The 13580-nt window shown below is 40.5% G+C and overlaps 1 protein-coding gene across 18 annotated transcripts in view; it reads right to left on the minus strand.

The window, feature by feature from the left end:
- The window catches only part of TCAIM (T cell activation inhibitor, mitochondrial), a 70155-nt gene that overhangs the window by 7867 nt on the left and 48708 nt on the right, over positions 1–13580 (minus strand). For all 18 annotated transcript variants that reach the window (XM_045798369.2, XM_045798368.2, XM_087870025.1 and 15 more), the window contains 4 exons: positions 11789–11886; positions 10953–11044; positions 7535–7767; positions 6816–6947 (listed from right to left, as the gene is read on the minus strand). In XM_045798369.2, coding sequence (XP_045654325.1) covers positions 6816–6947; positions 7535–7767; positions 10953–11044; positions 11789–11886 — 555 coding nt within the window. The remainder of the gene's footprint in view (positions 1–6815; positions 6948–7534; positions 7768–10952; positions 11045–11788; positions 11887–13580) is intronic.

The raw sequence follows: 13580 nt of genomic DNA on the forward strand, positions 1-13580 counted from the left end.
TCCGTGCTCATGGATCAGAAGAATAAACATAGTTAAAATGTGTATGCTACCCAGAGCAATCTACACTTTCAATGCTATCCTGATCAAAATACCAATGACTTTTTTCAAAGAACCGGAACAAACAGCCCTTACATTTGTATGGAACCAGAAAAGGCCCCGAATTGCCAAGGAAATGTTGAAAAGGAACAAAAAAGCTGGGGGCATCACGTTGCCTGATTTCAAGCTATACTACAAAGCTGTGATCACAAAGACAGCATGGTACTGGCACAAAAACAGACACATAGACCAATGGAACAGAATAGAGAACCCAGAAATGGACCCTCGGCTCTATGGGCAACTAATCTTTGACAAAGCAGGAAAATACATCCAGTGGAAAAAAGAAACTCTCTTCAATAAATGGTGCTGGGAAAATTGGACAGCTACATGCAAAAGAATGAAACTTGACCACTCTCTCACACCAGACACAAAGATAAACTCCAAATGGATGAAAGACCTTGATGTGAGATAGGAATCCATCAAAATCACAGAGGAGAACATAGGCTGTAACCTCTTTGACATCGGCCACAGCAACTTCTTTCAAGTCACGTCTCCAAAGGCAAGGGAAACAAAAGAAAAAATGAACTTTTGGGACTTCATCAAGATAAAAAGCTTCTGCACAGCCAAGGAAACAGTCAAAAAAACTAAGAGGCAGCCCACGGAATGGGAGAAGACATTTGCAAATGACACTACAGATAAAGGACTGGTATCCAAGATCTACAAAGAACTTCTCAAACTCAATACATGAGAAACAAGTAAACAAATCATAAAATGGGCAGAAGATATGAATAGACACTTTTCCAATGAAGACATACAAATGGCGAACATATACATGAAAAAATGTTCAAAATCATTAGCCATTAGGGAAATTCAAATCAAAACCACATTGAGATACCACCTTACGTGAATTAGAATGGCAATAATTGACAAGGCAAGAAACCTCAATTGCTGGAGAGGATGTGGAGAAAGGGGATCCCTCTTACACTGTGGGAATGCAAGTTGGTACAGCCACTTTGGAAAACAGTGTGGAGGTCCCTTAAAAAGTTAAAAATAGAGCTACCCTGTGATCCAGCAATTGGACTACTGGGTATTTACCCCAAGATACAAATGTAGTGATGAGAAGGGCCATATGCACCCCAATGTTCATAGCAGGTTTTGTCCACAATAGCTAAATTGTGGAAAGAGCCGCGATGCCCTTCAACAGATGACTGGATTAAGAAGATGTGGTCCATATATACAATGGAATATTACTCAGACATCAGAAAGAACGACTACCCAACATTTGCAGCAACATGGACGGGAGTGGAGGATAATATGCTAAGTGAAATAAGTCAAGCAGAGAAAGACAATTATATAGTTTCACTCATTTATGGAATATAAGAAATAGTAGGGAAATGGGTAGGAGAAGGAAGGGAAGAATGAAGGCGGGGGTAAACAGAAGGGGGAATGAACCACGAGAGACTGTGGCTTCTGGGCAACAAACTGAGGGCTTCATAGGGGAGAGGGCGGGGGATTGGGATAGGCCGGCGATGGGTATTAAAGAGGGCATGTATTGCATGGAGCACTGGGTGTTATACGCAAATAATGAATCATGGAACACTACATCAAAAACTAAGGATGTACTGTATGGTGACTAACATAACATAATAAAAAATTATTGTTAAAAAAAAAAGACTGTAGTAAGAGATGCAGAAGGACTCTATATCATTCTTAAAGGGTCTATCCAACAAGAGGATCTAACAATTGTAAATATCTATGCCCCCAACAGGGGAGCAGCCAACTACATAAGCCAACTCTTAACCAAAACAAAGAAATACATTGATAATAATACTTTAATAGTAGGAGACCTCAACATTCCACTCTCAGCAATAGACAGATCAGCTATGCAGAAGATCAACAAAGAAACAAGAGCTTTCAATGACACACTGGACCAGATGGACTTCATAGATATATGTACAGAACACTCCACCCTAAAACAACAGAATACTCATTCTTCTCAAGTGCATATGGAACTTTCTCCAGAACAGACCACATACTGGGTCACAAATCCGGTATCGGCCAATACCAAAATACTGAGATTATTCCCTGCATATTCTCAGACCACAATTCTTTGAAACTGGAACTCAATCACAAGAACAAATTTGCAAGGAATTCAAACACTTGGAAGCTAAGGACCATCCTGCTTAAGAATGTTTGGGTCAACAAGGAAATTAAAGAAGAACTTAAACAATTCATGGAAACCAATGAGAAAGAAAACACATTGGTCCAAAACCTATGGGATACTGCAAAGGAGGTTGTAAGGGGGAAATACATAGCCATCCAAGCCTCTCTCGAAAACTCAGAAAAATCCCGAATACAAAAGCTAACTTTACACCTTAAAGAACTGGAGAAAGAACAACAAATAAAGCCTAAGCCAAGCAGAAGAGAAATAATAAAGATTAGAACACAAATCAATGGATTAGAAACCAGAAATACAGTAGAGCAGATCAATGAAACTAGAACCTTGTTGTTTGAAAGAATTAATAAGATTGATAAGCCACGGCCAGACTTATCCAAAAGAAAGGAGAAAGGACCCAAATTAATAAAATCATGAATGAAAAAGGAGAGATCACGACTAACACCAAGGAAATAGAAACAATTCTTAGAAATTACTATCAACAACTATGTGCAAATAAATTAAGCAACCTGGAAGAAATGAATCCATCCTGGAACCCTATAAACTACCAAGACTGAAACAGGAAGAAACTGACAACCTGAATAGACCAATAACCAGTAACAAAATTGAAGCAGTGATCAAAAACCTCCCAAAAAATGAGTCCAGGGCCTGACGGATTCTCAGGGGAATTCTATCAAACATTTAAAGAAGAAATAATACCTATTCTTCTGAAGCTGTTTCAAAAAACAGAAACAGAAAGAAAACTTCCAAACTACTTCTATGAGGCCAGCGTTACCTTGATCCCAAAACCAAAGACCCCATCAAAAAGGAGAATTACTGACCATTATCCCTGATGAATATGGACGCCAAAATTCTCAACAAGATCCTAGCTAATAGGACTCAACAGTACATTAAAAGGATTATCCATCACGACCAAGTGGGATTTATTCCTGGGATGCAAGGGTGGTTCAACATCCGCAAATCTATCAATGTGATATAACACATTAATAAGAGAAGAGACAAAAACCATGTGATCCTCTCAATTGATGCAGAAAAACCATCTCACAAAGTACAACACCCTTTCCTGATTGAAACTCTTCAGAGTGTAGGGACAGAGGGAACATTCCTCAAATTCATAAACACTATCTATGAAAAGCCCACAGTGAATATCATTCTCAATGATATTCCTTAAGATCAGGAACACGACAGGGATGCCCACTCTCGCCATTATTGTTCAACAGAGTTATTAGAAGTCCTAGCTTCAGCAATCAGACAAGAAGAAATAAAAGGCATTCAAACTGGCAAAGAAGAATCTCTCTTCGCAGATGACATGATATTTTATGTGGAAAACCCAAAAGACTCCACCCCCAAATTACCAGAACTCATACAGCAATTCAGTAATGTGGCGGGATACAAAATCAATGCACAGAAATCAGCTGCTTTTCTCTACACTAACAATGTAAGTGTAAAAAGAGAAATTGGGGAATCAATTCCATTTACAATAGCACCAAAAAGCATAAGCTACCTTGGAATAAACCTAACCAAAGAGGTAAAGGATCTATACTCTAGAAACTACAGAACACTTATGAAAGAAAAAAAGACCCAAAAAGATGGAAAAACATTCCATGCTCAGGGATTGGAAGAATAAACATTGTTAAAATGTCTATGCTACCCAGAGCAATCTATTTCTTTCGACGCCATCCCCACCAAAATACCAAAGGCATTTTTCAAAGAGCTGGAACAAACAATCCTAAAATTTGTATGGAATCAGAAAAGACCCCAAATCACCAAGGAACTGTTGAAAAGGAAAAACAAAGCTAGGGGCATCACAATGCCGGATTTCGAGCTGTACTACAAAGCTGTGATCACAAAGACAGCATGGTACTGGCACAAAAACAGACACATAGACCAATGGAACAGAACAGAGAATCCAGAAATGGACCCTCGGCTTTTTGGGCAACTAATCTTTGACAAAGCAGGAAAAAACATCCAATGGAAAAAAGACAGTCTCTTCAACAAATGGTGCTGGGAAAATTGGACAGCTACATGCAAAAGAATGAAACTTGACCACTCTCTCACACCATACACAAAGATAAACTCTAAATGGATGAAAGACCTCGATGTAAGACAGGAATCCATCAAACATAGGCAGTAACCTCTTCGACATGCTAAGAAGTCATGCAGTCTTTGGCGAGTCTACTTGGGACCCAGATATTAGCTTAGAATACTGGTTTTAAACCATCCACCAAGCCAAGGGTCCTGCAGAGGTACTCAGAGGAACCCCATGGGTATGAGTGGCTTCTAGTTCCCTTCCCCTCACCTGAAAGCTTTTATCTCTTTTATAAATTGGGCTTCCACTTGAGAATCCACTTTATAGAGATATGCAGCTAAAAAGTGAAAACCACAGTCTAAGAACACACTTCATCTGCGGAAAGCCAGTAGTCTTAACCACCCCCTAATGATTACAATGAAGGCAACCTTAATAGTGTGGGGAGAACAGAGTGAAGGGAAGGAGAAGGCAAAGGGGAGGAAAAACTCTGGGCCCAGAGTCAGAGGTCTGCAGAGGGATGAAGGCAATGAGTTAGAGGGAAGGTATATTGGGACCAGCAACAAAGTGGCTTCCTCTCCATGGGGAATGAAACAGGGACAAGGGCGCCAGAGCCAGAGCCAGAGCCAGAAAGGGGCTCAGGAAACATGCACGTTAATGAATTCAGCCAATGGATGCTTTCTGAAGGCTGCCTGTGTGCCCTGCACTGATCCTGGGATGGGAGGGAACAGAAGAGACAAAAGTCTCTGTCCTCATGATGCTTACATTCTGTCTGGGGGGGTTAGGCAATAAATGAGTGAGGAAAACAGCTTGTCAGAGACCAGTGGTGTTGAGTGCAAGGGAGCAAGGCAGACCAGTGGCAGTGGAGGGGAGCCACAGGCAAGGGCACTGGTTGCGGCTGTGATCACAGAAGACATCACTGAGAGGGCAGACATGCGCTGAGACCTGAGAGAGGTGAAGGGCAAACCAGGACGACACCAGGAAGAGCCGCTCCAGGGTGCTGGAGGAAGATAAAAGGGCCATCCAGCTGGAGCAAAATGAGTGAGGGGAAAGTCAAGGGGACCCTAGCCTGTAGGCCAGCTCAGCGGGAGTGACAGGCCCTGACGGGACTTCTCACAGGGTGACTCACTCTGGCTGCTCTGATGAGTCACTGTATTGACCTGACTGGTAGCATGGAACTTTCAAAAACTAACCTATGTGAATCTCATTTCTTTTTATTTTACTTCCTCAAAATCTAGCAGAAATACACCAAAGCTACAAAATGGCCATTGAAAAAAACAGAAGCAGCAACTACAGGGTAGCCAACAAAATCATCGGCCCTCACAGTGACACATGGGCCAGAGCTGCTCCCCAGGGTTAGAGCTGACTTACAACAGAGAGAAATCACATCACAAACACGAAGGCTTACCAGCCAGTCAAGAAATGGGACATTCGTGCCATCAGATCTGGCCAACAGAGCGGTCACCAAGTCCACAAGCAAAACAAAGAGATGTAGCTCCTTCACTTATTTTATACACAAAACGATCCTGTTATCTCGTGTCTTTTATGGCTCCTCCATTGCTACCCTTTCTTTCAGAGAAGCAACCGGTGGGGATGGAGGGATGAATGGGGGGCAAGACAGGAGAAATGCAGAACTGACAGCTCTCCGGCACACTGCTGAACGGTTACCTCAGACCCTCTACCTTCCTGGTTCTGGTCTCTGTCCTCCTCAGTGCAGCCACGTCCTCTGGGCCACTGTGTTCCCTTCAGCGCCCCTGTGGCCCTCTGGGAGCACTAGCCTTGGTGCTTCTCACTCAGCCCCTCTCTGGCCCAGCCACCACTGACCTGTGCAGAACCCGCAACTCCCACTAGAAACGCAGTCCAGGAAGGCAGGGACCTGGCCCCATCGTTCTCTCAGTGGCACCTGTCACAGCCTCGGGCACACAACAGTCATGTCAAAAGACCACTAAATGAATAAACGAGTGAATACATTCCCAGTATCCAAACCTCCTTTGCCAACATCCTTAGAAAAACCTCTTGAATGTAATATCCTCCTTTCTTCATAGGAGACACATAAAACATTATTGAGCAGTATCCAGTACCCACGAATCAGGTAACTCTTGGGTATGAGTACTTCAAAGATACAAACAACATAGAGACAGGACTGCTTACGAACTGCAACAATTTTTTACTTTAAAACTTCTTCTCATTTACTTAAAATCAGTAGTTCTCAAAGTTTTAAGCCATCAAGACTCCTGTTATTCAAGCAGTAACTGAATTTTTCCTTGTTGCTACCTTTTTCCATCTAGAGAATTTCTTTCTGATATTCTTATCTTTTGTTCTGCTCCTGAACTGACTTTTATACTAACAAGTCTTGCTTCTCAAATGGAGGCACATGGCGGTAATGTCACTGAGGCTGTTACAATCAGAAATACCACATGCAATTCCTGGCAGACCGGGGGCCATGGAATATGTACAAACCAGTCCATTTCTTAAGTTTCATGCAGTTTTTATGTCCCATCTTTATGAATTCTGAATACCTGGATTTTGACAGACAGACTGACTGGTAGGACATTACAAAGGGCTCATGGCACTTACTCTTCTTTTCTTTTCATGTTGTCTCTCGCCTGCTGGGCTTTGGTGAGGATAAACCAGTGGAGGTTTGCTGGGTCACAGAGGCTTGGGATGTTAAAGTGCCCGAGTTCGTGCAAGCTTGGGGCATATCTGTCACTGTACCAAAACACATGTGAAAGGAAAAATCACTCATCCCTCATTCCGCACTCCACCCCCAAAGAAAATATTTCAGTAGACTGATGAGTGATGAAGGAATTCATCAAGAAAATCCACTTTAAAAAGTATAGCAAAATTATGCTTTAAGTTTTGCTGTTCCCCAAAGAGACACACTTTCAGGAGAACCACATACTTCCTCACCCCGTGGCCACCTTCATCTGTAAGATGGAGGCTGTAGCCCACCTCACGGGGAGGTGTGAGCTGAGGCGTGCATTTAGCACCAAGCACAGGCTGTGAAAACAGTATGTGCACAAAAAATGTGGGTGATTGATTCAACATTAGTTTAATCCTAGAAAGTTTTCCATAGGTTTGACTTTGCCCTGTAAGTGGCAGTGTATTTCAACAGTGTTCTAGACAGTCAATCCTTCAATCCCTTCGAGTTGGCTTTTCTAATGTGTAAAAGAGTGTTGGTAACAAGTGATATTCTTTTCTTTAGTTCCTAAGAAAAACACAAAACAATTTAATCCACTTACACACACAACACATCAAGTGAAAGAATAAAAGTCATTCTCATCTTAGATATTTACCTGTTAAGGATCATCTGCAAACCACGCAGACTTCGAGGGTGAAAGGGTACTCTGTTTTTCAACAGTCTATTATGGAACACATCAAGAAGAGAGTAATATTCTTCAAGCGTCAATACTGGTTGCAACTCCTCGATATAAACCACTTGTATGCCTCCGAGAAGGTAGCTTATTTGGTCTTCTAAAAGCATCAGCCTCCTCTGAAGGTCAAAATAACTTGGTAATCTTTCAAAAAGCTACAGTATTTAAAAAAAAATGAAAGAAATATTTAGGTTGATGTTACTGTACTAGCTCAATTTTAGGATTCCAATAAATGGGATTGAGAAATTTTAACAAGAGAATTGTTTTCCTAGAAGGAAAGTTCTAGCAAGTGAAAGAGAAAGACAATGTAATGCTGGAAATATTAATATTCAAAACAAACCACTATAAATCTTAGGGATTTTTAGATAGGACTAAAGAGATTGTAGAAAAAAATAGGTTCCAAATGAAAATAAATCCTAAGTACTAACATTAAAATCTCAAATTAGTTTGGAATGATTACATGGTCTAATAAAGAAGGGTTTGAGAAATCAATTACATGGATTTCAGCACCAAGTCTACTTCTTCAGAATTTACTTTAATTTGACAAAACTCAATTCCATGCAATAAACATCACTGAGCACCTACCATGTAATTAAGCACAAAATTGGGCCTCTGTAGTGTACAGATTAGAAGAGTTGGGCCCTGCTTTTCAGTCGGGGTGCAAGTAAACAAAACAAGAATCAGGATTCTTTGTGTAAGTGCCACGTCCACATGAGTGGATATAGAGAAGACGCTCCAGTAAAGGTTTCTAAGGAAGTCTAATGTGACCAGTCTGAAAAGACAGACAGGATTTTGCAAGAGTTAGATACACATGGAGGTGTGTCAGGGGAAGAGAGATGGAAGCCTGAAAAGGGGCAGCACACTCCAAGCCCTGGAGTCGGTACGGCTGTACTGGGAAGGCCCTGGTGTGCTGTGCTGAGGACTCAGACTGTACGTAGAGAGCTGGGGACGTACACGTACAGAGGAATGGGAAGGCATCAAAACCTCTGCTCTAATAAAAGCAATAGCAGTATGCAAATTCTACAAGCTACTTGTAATAGGCTTCTAACAATCTGAAAATCATTCCCCTACCCACTTTCTCCATTTTTCTCTTAATGATTTGTCTATGTATAAATGGTAACCACCTTTAAAAAACTTATTATTTTCAGATAATTGTAGATTCATATATCTTTCACCCTTTCCCCAATGGTAACATCTTGCAAAACTACAGTATAACATCACGACTGGGAAACTGACATTGATACTGCCCACTGAGCTGATTCACACTTCATCAGTTCTACTTACATTCAGTTGTGTGTATGTGTATATGTATTTAACTGTATGCAGTTTTATCCCGTGTGTAGATTCACATCCCATGACCACATGACACAGGACAGTTCCACCACAGGGATCCTGTGCGCCCAGTGATCCCCCACAGACCGCGGGGAGAGAACTCCCAACTCCCCCACCCCTGGCAACCACTAATCTGTTCTTTCCACCATTTTGTTATTTTAAGAATGTTACATAAGTGGAATCACACAGTATGTAATCTTTTGATACGGACTTTTTAACTCACCACAACGCCCTTGAGATCCACCCAGGCTATTGCTGGTGTGTGTAGTTATCCCTCGTCCTGTTGGGTCATGTTCTGCAGTACGGGTGTGCCACAGTTTACCCATTCACACCCTGAAGGACACTAGAGTTGTTCTAGTTGTTGGCTATTGTGCACATTCGTACACAGGTTTTTGTGTGATCTTTTCCAGAGTCCCTGTACCATTCTACATAGACCCCAGTGATGGATGAGTGACCCGGTGTTTGTGCACTCTTGCCAGAATTTGGTGATGTCACTACTTTTCATTTTAGCCATTCAAAAATATTTGTCATCTGTAGGTCTTCTGTGACGTAGCTGTTCATGTCTTTTTTCTTTTTGGATTGTTTTGACTATTGAGTTTTGAGAGCTCCTTTTTTTTTTTTTTTTTTAAGATTTTATTTATTTATTTGACAGAGAGAGAAGCAGCAAGAGAGGGAACACAAGCAGGGGGAGTGGGAGAGGAAGAAGCAGGCTCCCAGTGGAGCAGCCTGATGTGGGTTCGATCCCAGGACCCCAGGATCATGACCTGAGCCGAAGGCAGATGCTTAACGACTGAGCCACCCAGGTGCCCCTGAGAGTTCTTTATACACGGGGTACACAGACTTTGTCAGATATGGTTTGCAAATGTCTTCTATGGAATATCTGATTTCAATAGACACTTCACAAAAGAAAGTACGTGGACAGCAAATAAGCCCATAAAAAGATCCTCTCCATCATCTGTCATTATGGAAATGCAAATTAAATCCACGAGATAGCACACACACCTATTAGAATGGCTAAAATTAAAAAGACCACCATCGCATTAGCAGTTTTTCAAAAGGTAAAATACCCTAACATATGATCCAACTATTACACTTTTAGGAGAAAAGGAAATATATGTGCCTGTGGACATAATGTTTCTAACAGCTTTATTTCCCATCACCAAAACCGACATAACTCAATACCCACCAATAGGTAAATGGGTAAACAAACTAGTATATTTATATGATGGAATACTACATGGAAATAAAAAGGAATAAATTCTGTATACATGCAACAGCATGGATGAATCTGAAAATAATTATGTCAAATGAAAGAAAACAGAACCCCCCCCCCCAAAGAAGTATATGCTTTGTGATTCCACTTATGTGAAACAGTAATATAAACTGATTTATAGTGACAGAGAGCAGGCCACTGGTTGCTTGGGTGGAATGCAGGTGGATGGAGGAGAGAGTTCACAAAGGGACATGAGCATGCTTTTGTGGGTGATTATACATCCCGTCTGGATTGTGTTAATGGCTTCATGGGTATTTACACATGCTAAATCTCATCGAATTATACACACTATATGCAGTTTATTATACGTCAATTATAACAGTAAATCTGTTAAAACCAAAACAACAGATTGCAGGCCTTTTAGGCTATGCTTCAGAAAAGACTATAAAATTTCCATATAACACCCAGTGCACCATGCAATACGTGCCCTCCTTGGGTGTTACACGCAAGTAAGGAATCATGGAGCCTTACATCAGAAACCAGGGATGTACTGTATGGTGACTGACATAATACAATAAAAAATATTTAAAAAAAAGACTATAAAATTTCCAAATAAAAACTGACTTAAAAATCAGGCCTCTAAGTGTTTTAACTACATGATAATAAACATCTATTTTGAAAATAGCTGAAACTATGATTTGAGTTTTTTTAGTTCACTGACATAATAGCATAGTTTGAAACAAAAGTAGGTCTATGACAAATCAGAGATTTTTTTGCTTTGAAACTTCTCCTTACTTTTGTCCAGTGATGATGGACGTCCATTGTTCCCAGCATCACATGGCCCACTGCACTCATCCCGGACCGGTCCGTAAATACTATTGTACATCCTGATGATAAAACACAAACCCTTTGGTCACTGTCCAGAGATGCTTCATGTTTTTAGCATTGTGCAAATAATTACTTAAATTTAGTATACAAATTCAGGATTAAATTCAGTAGAAGCTTAAAGGCTAATTTTTCATTTTATTTTATGTTATGTTATTTTATTTTTAAAGATTTATTTATTTGACAGAGAGAGCACAACCAGGGAGAGTGGCAGGCAGAGGAAGAGGGAGAAGCAGGCTCCCCGCAGAGCAGGGGGAGCCTGATGTGGGACTCGATCCCAGGACCCTGGGATCATGACCTGAGCCAGAGGCGGTCGCTTAGCCAACTGAGCCACACAGGTGCCCAAGGCTAATTAAAAAAAAGGTTTTAATAAAAAGATATATTTTAGAGAGTGGGAGAGAAAGAAGGCACAAGGCTGCGCATGTGAGGGAGGGAGGGACAGAGGGGGAGGAAGAAAATCTCAAGCAGACTCCCTGCTGAGCGGGCAGCTTGCCGCCAGGCTCCATCTCAGGACCATGAGATCATGAGCTGAGCTGAAATCAAGTCCCTCGCTTAACGGACTGAGTCACCCAGGCGCCCCTTAAAGGCTAATTTCATGTCGTCATTTTATTCAAAGGAACAGATTTAAAAATTCAGCTGTGATAAAGTGATATCTGTAAGGTCTTTTAACACTTAGTTTTCCTCCACAGTCTACAGATGTGTATAGCACTTGAGTGATATTTTAAAAGAAAATGGAAATTGTTTACCTTTCGCATTTTTAAGTGTTTCCAAGTTCTGCTGTGCTAAGCGGCCTAAACTCTGAAGCTGGCTACAGCGATGGGCGACGCCCCAGCTCCTCTGCCACCTAGAACGACAGAGCACACAGAAGCGTTAACAGCAGGCGTCCCTGAGGGACGAGGCCTGCACTCCCCCCCCTCCCCCCCCCTCCCGGCGGCTTGATTCCTGTGAAAGCCAGTGAGTTTCTTTCTCAAGTAGGCATATGTTTTCCAACTAGCTCATTTTTTTTAAGCAACCAAATAGAAAATGAATGGTTTGCCAGAGGGTAAAAATATTACTACTATGTTCAGATATCCAAACATTTAAAACAAGCAAATACACAATGCTGTTTCTATTTTAAAATAAGGGAATGAAATAGGGAACACTTAAAAAAACCTTTTTCATCTCCACATCATCCAATGATGACGATTTTGTTTTAGATTTAAGTTCTAATTAGGAACTCCAGTTCTAGATCGGATTATTTTTATCTTATTATAGAGAAAGTGATTTGTTATGACATGTAGTCTACTTATGTTATAAATGAACACTGAATCTTTGTGACAAAATGGAACCTGATATCCGCACGGTGTCACAGAGGTACTGGTGTCCAAATGTAAAGAGTACTTATCTTTAGAAGCATCAATCCCCCTTTGAATTCCAATTCTGTGATTTATTGGCTCTGTGACCTTGAACAAGTTGCTTCTAGCCTTCCTAATGTTTCCATTTCATACATACAAAGTGGGATCACGTCCTCCAGCACAGGTAGCATAAATCAAAGGGGACAACATTTGTGAAGGAGTAAGGCACTCAAAACAAGCTCTCAAAAAACTTAGGTTCCTTCTTTGTCCTATCACCAATTCTGATGAATGTCATTTCTGATAAAGTGGATTTTCAAAACTTTTCCTTTAACCCACGGTTGAAACACATATAATTTCAAAGAATTAACACTGTGATAAAGCTACTAAATACAGTTCTTATTAATAAATGGTCTTTCACACAGGCGGCTTAGAGTTAGAAACAATGTCATTGGTCAAAATATTTCCATCTTTTGGAGGCTTGGCTGATTTTCCAATAGTGGAAAGCCATCATACCCATGGTCCTCAGATGTTTTGGTCTCAGAAAGCTTTTGCACTCTTAAAAGTGGAGAACCCAAAGAGTTTCTGTCTATGTGTTTTATATTTATTGATATTTACCATGGCAAAAATCAAAGCTGAGAGATTTCTACACCATATTGTAATATAATGTTTGTTTCTTTTTATGTTTAAGAAATCCTTAAAAAAATCCTTTTGTTTTTCTAATTCCAGTCTCTTTGATAGTTCATTTAGAATTGACACTAGAAAAAGGTACTTTTATGTTCATACATTTATTTTACAGAGTTTTAAAAAGGATCTTGTTATTTGAGTATTAGCTAGAGAAGTCCATGCTACTAGACTGTGGAATTGGAAGAACCCCTGTAATCAAAGCAGGGCCTCAAAATACTGAAGTGATGATAAAAGAGCAGCCATCAGCACAAATCCAAACATCCCACATACCCCAAGTCTACACGCTTCCCTTGAAATCTGAATTATCTTATAAAACTATGTTTGAAAAAAACCCCAAAACCACTATGATTTGAATATACAAGAACAAAACATATAAGTATTATCAGAACTCCATACGCACAAGAAAAAGGTGCTATTATGATACCCAAATAGTCATTTAGTTCAAAAGAAGAAAAAAAATCCTGATACTGAAGACTGAAAACAAAAAAAGAGGTTACAATAAACAGTAACAGAAATGTTC

This window comes from Ursus americanus, chromosome 20, assembly GCF_024610735.1.
Source record: "Ursus americanus isolate L20-20 chromosome 20, mUrsAme1.1.p, whole genome shotgun sequence".
NCBI lineage: Eukaryota > Metazoa > Chordata > Mammalia > Carnivora > Ursidae > Ursus > Ursus americanus.